Source organism: Talaromyces stipitatus, genomic scaffold (assembly GCF_000003125.1).
Source record: "Talaromyces stipitatus ATCC 10500 scf_1105507295523 genomic scaffold, whole genome shotgun sequence".
NCBI classification, from domain to species: Eukaryota; Fungi; Ascomycota; class Eurotiomycetes; order Eurotiales; family Trichocomaceae; genus Talaromyces; species Talaromyces stipitatus.
In genome coordinates, this window is record NW_002990113.1 from 2,243,446 (window position 1) to 2,259,470 (window position 16,025).

At 46.0% G+C, this 16,025-nt stretch overlaps 5 protein-coding genes across 5 annotated transcripts, besides 1 other annotated feature; 1 reads left to right on the forward strand and 4 right to left on the reverse strand.

Annotated features, from left to right (window-relative positions):
- Positions 1-709: 709 nt before the first annotated feature.
- TSTA_067550 (uncharacterized protein) lies at positions 710-1,300 on the reverse strand (the record flags this gene model as incomplete). Its single annotated transcript, XM_002340666.1, has 3 exons — positions 710-823; positions 874-930; positions 1,037-1,300. The coding sequence occupies 3 exons, from the start codon at positions 1,298-1,300 to the stop codon at positions 710-712; spliced, it is 435 nt and encodes a 144-aa protein (XP_002340707.1).
- Positions 1,073-1,303: a mobile genetic element.
- Positions 1,304-2,631: 1,328 nt separating this feature from the next.
- Positions 2,632-6,622, reverse strand: TSTA_067560 (G-protein beta WD-40 repeats containing protein, putative; the record flags this gene model as incomplete). Its single annotated transcript, XM_002340667.1, has 5 exons — positions 2,632-3,230; positions 3,325-3,562; positions 3,713-3,904; positions 3,955-5,536; positions 5,595-6,622. The coding sequence occupies 5 exons, from the start codon at positions 6,620-6,622 to the stop codon at positions 2,683-2,685; spliced, it is 3,588 nt and encodes a 1,195-aa protein (XP_002340708.1). The 3' UTR covers positions 2,632-2,682.
- Positions 6,623-7,739: 1,117 nt separating this feature from the next.
- On the reverse strand, positions 7,740-10,223 carry TSTA_067570 (catabolite repressor protein (CreC), putative). The gene is made up of 8 exons (XM_002340668.1): positions 9,986-10,223; positions 9,780-9,922; positions 9,546-9,711; positions 8,709-9,470; positions 8,361-8,646; positions 8,111-8,305; positions 7,981-8,056; positions 7,740-7,910 (listed from the first exon to the last, which is right to left on the reverse strand). The coding sequence occupies exons 1-8, from the start codon at positions 9,988-9,990 to the stop codon at positions 7,798-7,800; spliced, it is 1,746 nt and encodes a 581-aa protein (XP_002340709.1). The 5' UTR covers positions 9,991-10,223; the 3' UTR covers positions 7,740-7,797.
- A 440-nt stretch (positions 10,224-10,663) lies between these two features.
- On the reverse strand, positions 10,664-12,728 carry TSTA_067580 (mitochondrial GTPase (Miro-2), putative; the record flags this gene model as incomplete). Its single annotated transcript, XM_002340669.1, has 2 exons — positions 10,664-12,659; positions 12,719-12,728. The coding sequence occupies 2 exons, from the start codon at positions 12,726-12,728 to the stop codon at positions 10,768-10,770; spliced, it is 1,902 nt and encodes a 633-aa protein (XP_002340710.1). The 3' UTR covers positions 10,664-10,767.
- Positions 12,729-13,460: 732 nt separating this feature from the next.
- TSTA_067590 (DUF500 and SH3 domain protein) lies at positions 13,461-15,242 on the forward strand (the record flags this gene model as incomplete). The annotated part of the gene is made up of 4 exons (XM_002340670.1): positions 13,461-13,503; positions 13,585-13,688; positions 13,753-14,807; positions 14,868-15,242. 4 exons carry the CDS (start codon positions 13,461-13,463, stop codon positions 14,893-14,895), a joined length of 1,230 nt encoding a protein of 409 aa, XP_002340711.1. The 3' UTR covers positions 14,896-15,242.
- Positions 15,243-16,025: the final 783 nt, after the last annotated feature.

Consider the following 16,025-nt stretch of genomic DNA (forward strand, 5'->3'; position numbering starts at 1 on the left):
CGCGTTTCGGCACCGGATAAGTGCGTGCCGCGTATATCTGGCTAAGATAGCTTCATATTGTCAGGCTCATTAGGCCGCTTCGTGTTCGCGCCTTGCTACCGTCTATGCTTCGTGATACGGACCGTAGTAAAACCAACAGTTATATCTGTAAGAAGCCAGGACACTTATCATAATACCACCGGACGAGGAGCGCGAGGCACACAGGCGTGAATGGACCAAAAACAGGACCGGGAGTTATCAACAATTCATGGCTGAGATCGAGGGCTGGGAATATAACCCCGAATCCATTGAAGAACTGGCATCAACTGGCGCCTATTTCGTAGATGACAGCAGTAACGACGAATCCTCAACGATCAAAGGATTCAACCAACCAAGGACCAAGGATTCAACCTCCCACAAAGATTCAGCCAATAAGAATGCACCATCCCAGACAACCTCAACATATTTTGCCAGTACGTTCTTCACCACCGATGAAAAGCCAAAGGGAGAATTAGGAAAGTTGACCACCATGGAGTTAGCAAATCGAGCGACCATGCACTGCGTTAAAGCCCTGGCGACAAAGGAAGTACAAGATAGCGATAGTACAGAAACACGACGTTGAGGAAACGATCGATACAAGCACTTACGTTCCGAAAGTTATACTGTGAACAGACTCATCAAATGCTGATTAGAGCTTTTTGGCACGTCGGAGCATCAAAAAGGTTGAGTTCTAGCGAGTTCTGGCATCCTGTATAGGCACGAGCTTTAGCCCTTCAGGCTGTAGGTTACAGAATGCTTCCCGGCGTCGAGGGCTAGCATTTATATAGACAGCAGGGTTCCGAACCTAGTGGCTGTATTAGTAAAATAAAGATAACACAATGAATAATAACATACCTTATTAAGGGCATCAACAATCATCCATCCTTCGCTGATCCGTAGCATGAATATGTCCTATACGGTCTTCTGACCATTGCATCTCCGCCATCTCATTCTTTGGGGTTTACTTCCATTTGACCAAGGGGATCTTTAAGACTCAGCTGAATAACATGGGCAATACATGGAACCCGAATGATGTGCGCGTTATTATTGAGCTCAAGAGATTGGATTGAATCTGAATGCTCGAGATCATTGTATTGTTGTTTGATGCATTACTGGTGGTGACAGCAATCACTCGATTTGTAATTTGCTGATGCGGGTGAAGAATTTTAAGAATCATGTCGCCAAGATTAACACCAGAGTGTGTCCCAGAAAGTGGTTCGAAGCCAAGAAGGATCTCTTGATACTCCCACTCCCGATCAAGGAAGCAGCCTGTCACAGCCATTAAGGGCCTGTCGAAACAGAGACGTCCAACAATCTATCGCCAGAGAAAGCTTTGCATCCTGAAAGAGCTTCCAGAGAAGGCCTTGATGCTGCTCTTTCACAAGATCCCGTAGCCGAGATCGGATTACTGGTTGTATCGGCGCAAGTCGTGCAAGGGAAATGACCTCATGGAACTCGGGGTGCTCGACAAACTAAAAGGGGAGACGTGATAGAGCAAGAAGTCAAAGAAGCTTCCGCTCCCATACTACCTATGTAGAGACTTTAGGTTCGGAAGGTATGGGCGTTATGCGCCTAAGAATATCCACTAATGTCAGATTTAACCCTAATTTCCAAGTAGGAATGAGCCAGTTATCACTTAGTCATCTAATCAGAAGCTCAAAAGTCATTTTTAGTTCTGGGTGATATTACCAGTAGGCAGAAAAGACACAGGCAGTTTGCCAGATTATCAATGATAGCTCGTTTTCTATTATTGGTATGAGATCGCCGACGTCCATGACTCCATGGTGTTACTCTCTAGCTCGCCCAGATAAACACTTGTGTAAGCTGTCTAACTTGTCATGCTAGACTGAAAAAAAGAATAGGGTATAATGAAGGATATATTTCTCTGTCCAAGCGAGTGTTGCTAAATTCTAAATCCTATAAAATATACCTGTCCAGAACTTCCCGTGATGGCCATCATATCATTATGAACCGCAGAAGCATCTTGATACTCAGGAGGTACAGTGACATTCGAAATCGCCTTCCGTGTCACGGACCTGGATCCACCTTAGTTCTAACAGCGGTGCGTCGTGATACGTTAGGATAGCTGAACCTCGCACAGGTTCCGACCAATGATCGATGGAGCGAGACGAGTGGTAAGTAACGAAGTATGGACGATAACTGGGACGGTAACAGAACTAAGATAGAAGAGATCCTGGTGCCCGTACGAGTTAGAATGCCTTGCTGACTCTCACTGTTGTATTCAAGTGACTTATGTCAAAGAGCTATGTAGAACTAAATACATGATGGTAAATGAGCGTCCTTATATATCCAGTCCTCCACGTTCTGTATATCGTATATCGTATACTTTCAGAAGTAGACAATATAAAGTATACGATATTCTTCCAATGATACCTCATTGTTTACAATTACCCGGGATTACATACAGCGTAGGTGCCCACCATAATTCAATGGCAAACAATCTCTATACCTTTTACTACCACTTCCTCCCACATGTGAGCTTGTAGGTAAGCTGGTCGAGTGTTTCAAGTGGCTCCGAATCTGGCAGCATCTCAGCATGAGCTCATTCGTGACATGATCCTAAGCGAGTCAATTGACTACTGTTTGGTTGCGATATCCCATATTTTGACTGCTCCATCCGCTGAGCCGGATGCCAGTAACTGGTCATCTGAAGAAAACGCCACCGACCAAAACTATATCTCCATGACCAGAGAACGTCGTTATTGCCTTTCCAGTTTCAGTATCCCAGAGTTTAACTGTTTTATCCCAGGAAGCTGAGGCCAAAAGTCGACCATCGAATGAAAACTCCATTGACGGAATTAGTCCTCCATGGTTCTCAGCGTTTTGCTGTAGAATTCTTGTATTGGTATCCCAGATTGTAACTATCCCGTCAATGGAGGCCGAGACCAGCGTCCGCTCATCCTTTAAGAAAGCCACTGAGATGACAGATTGGTTATAGATGGCTTGTTCCAGGGCAAGAGTCATTGGCAATGCTAATAACCCATTATCCAGTGAGAAGATAATGGCTAAACATCCCTGTACGGTCCGTTGTAAATATCCGGTACAGATGTCCCATACATTGACAGTTCCATCATTGCAAATTGATGCCAGTAGTCGACCACATGGTGAGATAGTTGCTGGTTTAATACTTCCTTTATGACCTCTGAATTCGTGTTTTAGATCTTTAGTAATAGTGTCCCACAGTCTAATCACTGCATCTTCATGGTGCTGATACTAGCCACCGTCCATCTGGGGAGAAGTCCACCGATTGGACGCGATTGGCACTCTGAAAGTTATGTCACAGACGTCCATCTGCAATCTCCCAGAGCTTAATTGTTTTGTCGTTGGAACTTGATGCCAGTAACAGTGGCGAAAAGGCAACCGAGCAAATGGCATCTGTATGTCCACGAAGAGTCCGTTGCCAGGCTCCGGTAGTAGTATCCCAAACCTGGATCGTCATATCACGAGAACCAGATGCAAGTAATTTTTCATCGGATGAGAATGCCATTGATGTGACGGATTCTTTATGGCCTTCTAGAGTAAACTGTAAAGTTCCAGTTATTATATCCCAAAGTATCAATTTTCCATCCAAGGAACTCAATGCCACTAGTTGTCTGTTTGGCGAGACTGCCAGCGAAATTGTAGGTACACCGTTATCAAGGGTTAGTAATTTCGCACTTCACGTTTCATCAACTCTTGGATATGTGTATATCCAACTAGGGAGCTCTTGCTCTTCAAATCCCCTCCTGATTACTGACGTCTTTGGCGTGAAGATAAGTGCTGAAGAGTATAGCTGAAGAGGAGCGATCTCAGCTAAGTGTCGATTCTTCAAGATAAAGAGTCTAGCATCGTATAGAAATGCTGATATTTCGGGATTTTGATTTTCCTTTTATCATTTAATGCTGGCAATTCCATAAAACCTTGAACAAAACTTACCGCTGTTAACGAGTTCAAAGTATTAACCATTATCACAGCCTCCGACATAAGACCCAGTATACTCATTGCTTCCATCCAGTGAAGTATATGATCCCGTAAAATAGAGAAAGCATCTTCTAGCAAACTAGAAGGGTCGCTGCCTTGCATGAGATGATGTGTCCAATAACGGCAGGAATATTGTACTTCGGCTTTGATGCATCTTGCTATAGAACGTGCATCGATATTTTCGCGTTCAGTATTGTCTTCTGGTAAGAAGCAAATATTCCTTCTGAGGTTGTGAGACATGACAATCAAGCATTGCATGGTAAGCCTATCATGTACTTTCTTCTCGTCAATCCAAAATGGGTTGCTATCCTTGATTTTCGAGTCTAGAAGGAAATCTCGGAACGATGCATGCAGAAGTTTCACTGGCGTGTCCAAATCTTTGGGAACATTTAAAACGGAGTGAAAGAGGTCTAGCCGATTTTGAATATCGTCTGCTTCTATACATAGAAGTTGGGATAGTGCGTGAATTGAAAGTGGATCTGCGACAACGATGATAACACCGACGATATTTTTGAATTCATCAATCGACTGCTGCGACTCCCATTCATCTTGATCAACAAGCAGTTGATTTAGTACTGGCACATATGTGCTCTTAAATTTGGAGGCGTACATAGTCTGATCTGCAAGAATTGCTTTTAGACGTTTTTCTGTAACCCATTTTGTATTACCGATAAATCTGCATAATTTAGCAGCAGAAATGAATAACGGCATGGCTCTAAGAACTAGAGTCTTGATAGTTTGAGATCCTGGCCAGTCTGGTGGGAACGAGTGTTGACGTCTCATTTTTGAGAATTCATACTCAAAATACAATGTCATGTCGCGCTCCAGCATGGACTCGGGGATTTGATGAAGTACTAGATTCTGATGCATGGAGACAATATCCTTGAAACTCTGCTGGATGTGATATTCGTTCCTGCTTGTCAAAAAGAATCGTAAATGTATAAATTTCGATTTCAGCACTTCTGGCAAGAGATGGAGAATGATCCGTATATCCTTATCTTGGTCACATTCATCTAGTGCATCTGCCACTATTATTATAGGCGCAGGTTGAAGATTAGACTGAGTGACTGCTAGCAGAGGTCGAAGAAGTAGCTTGTTAAACTGCTCTGGTAGAGACTTGGAGGCAATATCTGGATCATTTTTGAGAGATTCTCTCACACCGAGTATCAATTGGGGAATGTTGTTGATTAATTGCCTTATAACTGTCGGGAAAAATCTTTTTGTATTCCCCCTATGACCTTCACCCCGTTTAAAGAAAAAGCTTGCCCCTAGTGATCCCTTTCCGGCCAACGTTTTTGCTACCGTGCGAGAGACGGTAGATTTACCTGTACCTGCCATACCGCTCAACCAGAAAATAAACTTGGCCTCAGGATTGTTCACCCAATCTCCAATGTCTTGAAGGAGTTCAGTTCGTGTTCCTTCAAGGCACTCAGGTTCATGCTGGTCATCGTAAGAATCGAAATAGGCACCTTCGGCAATCGGCAGTTTTGACATGTCAATCGTCTGATCCAGATTCCCAACAGTATCTAGATTGATACTTCACATGATCAGATTACTTTGTGTGTATCATTGTTAGGACATATAGGATGACATACCTTTGGCTGTCGACCTTACAAAGGATGGCTTTACAATAAGCTGCAGCGACAGCCGCAGCATAATAATGCCATCCGACCTGTTTGTGAGTGTCTGCATAGTCACATATGCCTCGGATCACTAGGCAGGGAATCTCATCCATGATGCCAGCGGCTCCTATTTCATAGCAGAGAGCGTCTTTGTAACCTCGGCACAACCGTTCCCGATCTGAAGGGTTCTTGATAACACCACTGCCAGACAGGATGAGGCCTCGATGAACCATGGGTCGATTGCGTACTTCACGAGCCAACTTATTTCCACCCATTGTCTCGCACATGTGGCAATCATCCCCTTCATTGACATGAGAAAAGCTTTTGTCAAACAAGATATCTTCGATATCTGGGCGACCAAATCCAGGTTTTCTAGTGATATGCCTCAGGATCTTTTTCAGTGGGCATCTACCCAAGCCCTCGTCGTGTTGCAATGAACCATCGGCACTAATCAGAATAGGTGGAGGCTTGTCAAGAGACCCCTTGAGAACAAACCCATTCTCTTCATACTTTCCAAAGTCATACTGAATGACGCCCGGATGATTGTTTTGAGGAATACTGACAACAATGTCACCTAGACGAATGTCAACTTTCGGAAGGTTTGGTATGCCTGCTCCAATGCCAACCATCAAGGCAAACTTGACATTTGGAAACTGCTGATTGACCGCTGTAGCACAGTGAGCAGCATCTACAGTCCCCGTCTGATGAGGTCGGGCTATGACAATTTTATGAGACCCAATACGACCAAAAGTGTATATGTATTTCTGGGAGCCTAGTGTCGTCGGACGGCATGCAAATTCTTCGTCTAGACAATGTATGACGGCAATGACTTCGTACGGTAGGGCGCAGAATACGGCAATTGTGATAGTCTCCGGGGCAATCTCTTTAAGCTGTTCTGGTTCGGACTCATCATCGGTGCTTTGGTGAACAGGAGCGGGGGGTTGCCTTGGTTGTATCGCGCCCGTTGCCTCCCACGATGATTGTCGCTTCCGCTTCAGCATTATCAGCTCTCACCGTAAAATAATTTGATTACAGGTCTTGCGTAAAGGACAGAAGTTTATATAGACGTTGGTGATATGCGGCTGAGTCGAGAACGAAAATTGGGACAGATTAAAAAGCCTGACTTACCGACACTGCCACAGCCTGATGTTGGGCTTTTGCGATTGCGCGTATGCAACTATACTATAATTAGAGGAGTATGCAGGGATGTTGAAGCAGCGGCGTGGTGATAGCTTGCAAGTGGATTAGGGTTAGGGTTATATTCGTTATATTCGTATGGAGAACTGTTCTTAAACTGTGACAAGCTGATAATCACATGGTACTTTATACCAATAGAGTTGAAACCTGCTAGCCTCAAGATATAGCCCACCGCTTGGTACTTCATGGGCAGCTTCAACCGAGTTCAAGTTACATCCTGATACCCAGTCATAGGTAGCCCTGAGACTCTTGACTCGGTGTGACAAGGCTGCGATTGCTAAGCCCTTGCAAGTCGCCGCCGACATGGCCGCTGCTGCTGCTGAGCGGGAAGCCGCCGCTTTTTAACCCTAACCTTAAGAACCGGCGGCTAAGAGCTGACTAATCCACGTGATCGCAAATTTAGGGAAGTACATTACGCCCCCATTCCAACAGAGGAAGTAAAGCGGCGATGCTTCCGTCAGCCTCTCGTCCCGGACGGTAATGGGTTTTGGTGAGCTGCGTTTTCGGGGACAAGTAGGTACTTGGAAAAGATACGAGGCACCCCCAAGTCCATCTTGCCTTCATATGAGCAGACTGGAATGCATTTCGATTTATCGCCGAGGCATTGTGGCTGCTCTTCAAATCGCGATCGAGTGCCATTGCCTCCTGTGGATAAATACTTCAGCGTGGATATTATGATAAATCAGAGAGGGCTGATGTATTAGAGCTTTGGGTGAATGTGCCTGGATGTTTGAAGGAAGGGTAAACATGGTAAGCTCTGTTGTTAGGGTTAGTTTAACTCTAGCATGTGCAAGCAGATCAAGACAACTCAAAAACCTCAAGGAAAAAGAGCATATATCCATTCCTATCCAACAGAAATAAATTACATTCCACACAATCCCAAAACAGGAGAACAAAGAGAAAATAAAATGTGTACATCGTCAATCATTGCGCAAATATATTTGTTCTCATAATCTCGACAAGAAGATGAGATTCGGATTTATTGGTGTTCTCCTGCTACTCCAGAGCCTGTAGCAGACCTGGTCGATGAGATGTCTGCGCGAGACTCGTTTGTGACGCTTTCGCGTGGTCGTGTCCATGTACGGATGTGGCCTGTTGTATATCATTGTTTAGTATGATATAGAGAGTACGGATGACGGTAAGGGAGAGGAAGAAGGCTAACCTTCCAATGAAGAAGTGAATATAAAATCTTCCTGGAATCCTAGCCAGGATATCGGATCTGACCCGACTTCTTTGGACTGTTGTATCGTTATTAGTTGAATACAATCATGAAAGAGAGTAGTGAAGCATACCATAATAGGAGGCAATAGTGCAGTCATTGTTCGAGATTCGACCGGATGACGAATATTGTCTTCTTCATCGTCGATAGGCTTTTCGGTTCGATCAGAATCCGATCTCTTGCGGTTACTGAGGCTGTCAGTTCGATGGCGGCTTAATTGGTTGTGTACGGTCGTGATGCTGTTGCGATGACGAGCGTTTGCTTGAAGCTATTTGAAGTCAGTATAATAAGAGCAAAATAAAAAGGATCAGAGATAGGCGTACTGCTTTCGGACGATGAAGCATGCCAACATTAAAATCCCACAGCAGTAACCGGCAGTCATCACCGACACTTCCAAGTCGATAGTTTCGCTCGTCACATCTCCAGGGATCGAATGCAACGGCCGACACCCAGGAGTTGTGACCTTGGCATCGCGCAATGATCTTTCGCTCTGCCAACGACCATATTGTCACCAGGTCATCTTGTCCGCCGCTGACCATGTACTTGCCGTCTGGCGACCAGCAGACGCATATCATGCCACCGTAATAGCTTGCAAATATATCCGTAACTCTATACATATGTCAGCAGATCGAATCACTAAGTTTTGATTACCGGAAAGCTATCGGACTTACTCCTCTTTAAGATAATCCAAGACACGCAATGTGCCATCTTCAAGCACCACGGCCAAATGTTGCTTATCAGGAGAGAAAGCAAACGAATTAATGCGTTGATGTGACAGTTTCCAGACAGCAACAGGGTTGGTCTTCTGATTCTTAGAGTTTACCGATTTCAATATCTGCATTGCCCTGCTTGAAGAAGACGCACCGTCTTCAGTTTCCGGGGTGAAAAGCGCGTCGTCTTTCTCCTTGTCATAAACAACCAGCTGACCATTGGCATGTGCTGCGAGGAACAGATTCTCGGACCCCGGCATCCATTTAATATGAGTGACTGCGGAGTTATTGACAGCACCGTTCTTGTTGATTCGAGCATACTTCGCGGATATAGGCTCATACCAGATAATGTCGCCCGCAGATGACCCCATAACAATATCAATATGAGATGGCGACTTGGTCAATTCGTTAGCATCATGACATAGCATATGCGCTTTTGTGAAAAGGATTTTCGCAATAGGCTCCTCTTTATTCGGAGCACTTAGATCAAGCCACTGGAATGCCCTGTTTATGTTTGCGAAAGCATAAAGTCCGTCCGGATTCCTATCGGCCAGACGCTTGGCATGAGTCTCGTGTGTGATGACTCGTGAGACAAACGACGAGCTACTCTTGACTATGTTGTTCTTGGGTTTCCTTCTTTTTAATCCTTCTCTGACAGGCGCAATCATCAAAGCTGGATTGCCCTCTCCGAAAGCCGGTGCTGAAATATAACTCCAACTTCCACTTTCTGAGCGTCGTCCTTCTTTCTCGCTTTCCTTGATACTCCTTAAATCAAAGGCTGATGCTCTAGAACGGTACAGATTTGGTGGGCTTTTATGGTTGCTGGTAATAACGAGAGACAACTTCACGCCGGCGGTAGGAGGTGTTGGACCTGTTGCAAGAGGATTGGGATTTACGACGGGGGCTTCGGACGGGTGTGGCGGAGGAGTCGCTAGGTGTAGGTCATCGACGAGCTCATATGTTCCTAGCTAAGGGTTAACGTTGCGGTCCGAATTGGAGTTTCCCAAGAGGTTTATTATGGTGAGTCTATACCCTCTCCAACCTGCAACGGACAGCCGCCTTCGGGATGCTTGACAACATTATTCGTCTCGATGATGGGCACGGCCATGCCATTGGCAGCACCCGCCGCATAGGCGACGGGTATCGAGTAGCGTGGCGGTGGTGGAGGAAGAACACTGAAGACGAGACGGCGTTAATGAATAAATTTGTTCATGATCCGCCGAGCTGTATATACTTACAACATGGCTGCTGATAATGTTTCTTTCTAGTAAGAAATAATAAATATGCCGTAAGATTGACCCGGTCAAATGCAGATACGCTAATCGATCTACAATTCTTAGAGCCGAATTATAGAGCTGAGGAATCAACACAAGTCCAGAGGATGCGCTCTTAGACGCGAGTAACGAATCGTTCAGAGGCAGCAAAGCTAGTGAATAATTTCCATACACATGCTAGAAATAGCGGTCGACACACGTTCTGAAACGAAGCTTAACAGATGCCTCTCATATCAGTGATATCACCGGCCGGAACTCCGATCGCTGGACGGGATAACGAGGAAGAGATCACCAATTGAAGAATTCCATGCATGTATCAAGGTTGAAAGGATGGACAAACGACGAGTAGCGGAGAGAGCGCGAGAGAAGGAGTTGTGAGAGGCTGAGAGAGTGTGAGGGGATGAGGAACGCAGCGACAGGGCCCATGCTTTCCAACGGAGTCAGGAAAGGCATGCTGTAGGCTGTGGGGTAATGGTCTAGTCCTGATATTGAATAGTACAAATAGAGTGAGCCTATCATAAACTGTGACCCAGTTACACTATACTACTTGTGGAAAAGCGCCGAAGTGTCGCGTGGCAGACTGAGTTGAGCCAATCAGCTACTAGAATTATCAGATTATCAATGCTCGTAAACAAAAAAGATCCATTATTCATTCATACAGGATTGGGTATCTATTGTAAATGGTGCGAGATACATGGAATCATTTCCGATTGCTCATATGCAGTTCCGACAGAGTCAACAGCATATCAGGAGCTGCTGCTGTTTACTCGATGCCATATTGCAACAGCGGCAGCACCAGCACATACTACAGCGCCTAAAGCAATACCCCAAGACATCCACTTGCTTTCCAGATCCTCTTCGGTCCGTGGGAACGTGGTACTCGGATCCATGGCCGCCTCGGCGATATGCACAAAGACCTCCTGGATCGAACTCCAAGTGACACTCACATGCAGAGGTGGCGCAGGCAAACCCAAGCGTGCTGTATATTCATGAGGTTGAAATTCTGCGCGTTGCGTGGTTCGGTCCAAATCGGCTTTCAGAGCAAGGAATATACTGGGTAATTCCTCAAGGTGCGGATATTTGGCACGAAGCTTGGTGATATAAGCAAACGAGTCTGGATCTGAAGAGTCGTACGTATATGCAATCACGTCACATTGATCTAACAACTTGCTCTGGTTCTCCAACAATGCCGGTTCCAGCTCACCGAGCTCGTCTAGAATGAGGTAGCATTGTTTCCCACCGGGAAGCTCCACGGTATTGACCGCAGTGCGAGGCTGAATGGTAGGATGGTACGTATTGCTGAAACCGCGGGAAAGAAAAGCGTCGAGAAGCGATGACTTGCCTGAACCGGCAGCTCCTAGAACATGGCAAAGAACCACATTACGACCGACTCTCCCTGGTCGTCGCCGTCGCTTGCGTGGTTTTGTAACCTTGAGAGCTGCTGTTGTTGACGGGTTGCTGCGATCCGATGACTCAAATCCGAGATAAGCAAGGTACTCGAGAGTGGTTTTTGGAGAAGTAAACGTCGTCATACTCCACTGTGCTAGCCAGCCTTGAAGAGTAACGTGGCCTGCTTCATTCCGTACCGTAGATGACGGAAACGAGTCGTCTGCCCATGAACTGGGCAGTCCAGGTGTTGGTGCAAATAAAGACGCTAATTCCGAGTTATTGAGACCTCCATCATTATCTTTATCTGACAAGAGGAATAAATCGACAAAGAATCGATAACCTTCTGGTGATAGCTCAGCAGACGAAAAGGGTGGAACCTCGAATTTGGGGTGAAGATATGTCTCTTGCAAAGAAAGATTATCGGTATATTGAAACGTCCGTAGAATGATCCACACGGTTTCATGACGACCTTTTTCTGCAAAAAGCTTATTCAAGTGGAGAAAACCCCGTGAAGTGATTCCGGCCGGCGCTACAGCATCCGGGTAGGCTTTTTGAATTGTCTCCTTGATATGGACAAGGTCCTCCTCACTCAGCGGTTTCCCAAAGCACTTCAATTGAAAATCCTCAATTTCCTTATCGGACAGATAACCATCTCGGTCTTTGTCGCATAGATAGAAAATGCGTTGTAGTGCAGCGACTGCAGCAGGTTTAAGCACTGACTCCTTGGAATCGAATAGTGGCGCAATAGGATGTGTCACAGCTTTCTGGCAGAGGAAGAAGGCTTCATTGACATTCCGGTGTTGACGCGCGCTAGAGCGAATGCACGAATCAATTTCCTTGAACTCGGCCATGACAGGTAACATTTCTTCCTCAATCACTTGTGCATCGGTTGTATCCGTCGCAAGATCGGCTTTGTTGGCGCATAACACCACGGGAACGTTTACACCGAGGGAGCGAAAGTGTGGAAGCCAAAACAGAGCCACTCGTTCGTAGCTGTAATGATCGGAGTATACGAGGAGGATAACGTTCGATTTTCGGATTTCGCGAGCCAAGTTGGTACGTTCTTGGGGTAGCGCCGACGTGTCGACGACCGTTGTCGTTGTGACATTTTCAGGTGTGCCGATTGTAGGAGGTATGGTAATCTGGGGCAGGACCGGTTGGATCTTGTTTGTGACAAAGACGCCCTTGACGAGAGAGGTGATTAGACTAGATTTACCGGTTCCCTCGTCACCGCAAACGCAGATTCGCACTGTCCAATGCACCGGTTAGAGACTTGACGGATTTGACTAATGGCAGGAAGATACCTACCTGTAGCCATGTTGTGAAACACTTCCAGCTATGATCAGATTCAGCGAACCATAATTCTAGCAGCCGAGATATGTATAAGCCGAGATATGTATAATTGACAACCGGAGTAGTTGTCACCAAATGGTAACAAGCTGAATGGTAGATGGACGGTGATGTTTAAGTTGCGCGACAGTTGCAACAACAGTTGACGGGACGGAATAATATGCGGATATCTGCCTCCGTTTAGTTCTCCTATACCTAATCACGATGTAGAAAGGTCGGTTTCATGTTCTGGATTGCAGACAAATAATGTTTGAAATGAATTGAAGTCCTTCGCACATTTCAACTGAATATGAAAGAATACGGCAGAAAAAATGAAGTCATCCCATCAAAAGTACGTAGTCAACATCCGGACTTACGCCGAGGCCGGTGTTAGTTTAGGTAGCAGCACAGCCGCCTTTCGTACGTACATCATCCCGCTTCCTCCGCATCAACGACACCACACCTCGTGACGAGCGAGACATAGAGCTCTTCAACAGCGCATCTGCAATATACAGTCTATGGGGCTTTGGCTTATGGTTCTAGCTGCGACTGTTGCCAAGCTATAGTTGCTTGTTCCCGACGTACCCGACTTAGTTCAGCAGGCCGTTATCTTGGTCGACGCACCGCCGTTCACTGTCGCTGCGATCCTGCCGTTCGTATTTGAAGCCGTGCTCAGGCTTCCTGATAGAGGATTTGAAAGTTACAGTCTTGATATACAACCATGCCTTTGGGAATCCACAATCCTCTGCCCTCATCTATGAGGAGTGAGTCTATCTTCAGCTCCATCATGCTTGCGGAGGTTTCCCCGCATCGGAATGTGCGAAGCTAATATGTTATTATTCTAGGCGAGTGTAAGAAAGCTGGAAAGATTCTTGCTTCTTTCGTTGATCCAAGACAAGCCTTTGGTCCGGATAAGATCATTCCGCCAGAGATCCTGGCTGGTGCAAAGGTAAGGCTATTCAAGTGACTCATTGCTGCCTGAAATCTAATCTCATACAATCTTTTCCCTGTAGGGTCTCGCCATTCTTTCGGTTCTCAAGGCTGGTTTCTTGGGCTCTGGTCGTTTTGGTTCCGGGGTCGTGGTTGCGCGACTGGCTGATGGATCTTGGTCTGCACCGTCTGCGATCGCCACTGCAGGTGCCGGATTCGGCGGACAGATCGGATTTGAATTAACGGATTTTGTGTTCATCCTCAACGATGCCGCTGCAGTACGCACGTTCTCACAGGCCGGAAGTATAACGCTAGGTGGAAACGTTTCAATAGCGGCTGGTCCAATCGGCCGAAACGCTGAGGCAGCGGGAGCGGCCAGTACGAGAGGTGTAGCAGCTGTGTTTTCATATTCAAAAACCAAGGGATTATTCGCTGGTGTGAGTTTGGAAGGAAGTGTTTTGGTAGAACGCAAAGATGCCAATGCGAAACTCTACAGCAGCGGTGTTAGTGCTCGTCAGCTTCTTTCGGGAGCTGTCCCTCCTCCCCCAGCAGCAGAGCCTCTTATGCGGGTGCTCAATTCCCGCGTATTTTCTGGAGGCCGAGCATTTGGAGCTGATGCCATGTATAATGACATTCCCATCTACGACGATTCGCATGATGACGTCGTTTGGGAAGGCCGCCGGGGCACTGCCTACGGAGAAGGACAACGGAGGGAACGCGCTGGCTCGCGGGCGACAGATACTTATGATGATTACGAATATCGGGACCGTCCTCGTCGAGCAACAACTTGGCAAGATGACTACTATGATCGACCGCCTTCAGGCAACGTGAACCGTTCGAATACAACAAGAGCTAGAGGATATAGTGGCGCTGGCATTGAATACGACGATGATGAATTTTTCAGCAATCGCAACAGACCCAGCCGCCCAACGGCACCAAAACCTGTCTTTACTCAGAAGACAGGCGCTGCAGCTGGGTTACGGGAAGACCAGGCAGTTGCGCTCTATACATTTGATGCCGATCAGGAGGGGGATCTCGGCTTCAAGAAAGGTGAAATTATCACGATTATCAAGCGTACGGACAAGGCAGAAGACTGGTGGACTGGCAGAATTGGCGACCGGACCGGTATTTTTCCAAGGTATGCATTCCTCTCCGTCTTATGTTCAGAAGTAATTGCACTTACTCACCATCTCTATAGCAACTACGTTGATCCTGCTGTGAAATGATCGATTCATCGGTTTATCTTCTTGCAAATTGAACATACCACGATCTTCAGTACAAATCTTCTCATGGAATTCACATTCTTTCCGCTTATGATATATCAACTTGATGCGGATACGACTTACGTTTAGGGGTGATCTATTCTTTTGATATCGAATTGGCCAGTGAAGAGTTATATGTTTGTCTTTTTTCCAACTACATACGGGCTGCTTATACTGCAGGAATGTGAGATAGAGAAAAGCAAGCGCTTTTGGTATAATCTCTATTATGTAGTTGATCTTTTTAGCTTGGAACCGAGGTCGGTTATTTTCTCCAGCGGTGCCAGCTATAAAATATCGCCAAGGCAAAGGAAACAAGCTTAAATTCAGCGGGGTAAGACTACGCAGCAAGCCTTCTCCAATTTCTAGGCTAATAAAATAACTAGTTGTTTATATGTAAGACATCGTGGATGGGGCTGATGAAGATCATCACCGCCCCAGTTAACTTGGTCTTTCCCGGACCCTGGTCTCTTGCTGGACCCTTAAGAAGATAGGAGATGCAACCAATGGTAGGATTATGAAGACGTGCTAAAGATCGGAGTCATATATATCTTGATTTACATACTACCTAGGAAAAACTCCAATCTGTTTTTTCAGCTTGTTCAGCGAACTGAAACAAGTCATGTGACGGGTTGCCTTTTTCGGAGCCTCGTTAAGGTCGACTTTACTGGTCTGATTTATTCGAATAATCTTGATGGGCCTCTCATGATTGAGACCGGGAGGAGAATATTGCATTAAAACATGAATCGTATACAGGCAAGTCTTCCATGGTCTCGGCGAGACTGCACGTGCTGGTTGGATAACGGCCCGATATGAACCTACCGAATATGGTTCATGACTCTGATCCAGGATGATATGGCATGCTCGGCTGGATAGACACATTTCTGCAGACGTAGATATCTCAAAGAGCATGCGATGAGTTGCAAGTCGACTGTATAAGTGCATAATAGAGAGAGAGAGAGAGTCAAGTGTAGAGTGGCCCGAGCTAATCGTCCTAGCCTTGATGCTAAGGCTAACCCAAACAGTGGTCGCCCACTTCTTGCTCAACCTTAAACTACTTTACTCCTCTGTGCCCAGTTACGATTCGATTCCAGACC

Coding starts and splice junctions, on each gene's coding strand:
- TSTA_067570 (XM_002340668.1), bottom strand. Junction 9,471..9,545: donor CATAAAAGCCCACCAAATCT/GTACCGTTCTAG, acceptor ACGCTCAGAAAG/TGGAAGTTGGAGTTATATTT. Junction 8,057..8,110: donor CACTATTGCCTCCTATTATG/GTATGCTTCACT, acceptor ACGATACAACAG/TCCAAAGAAGTCGGGTCAGA.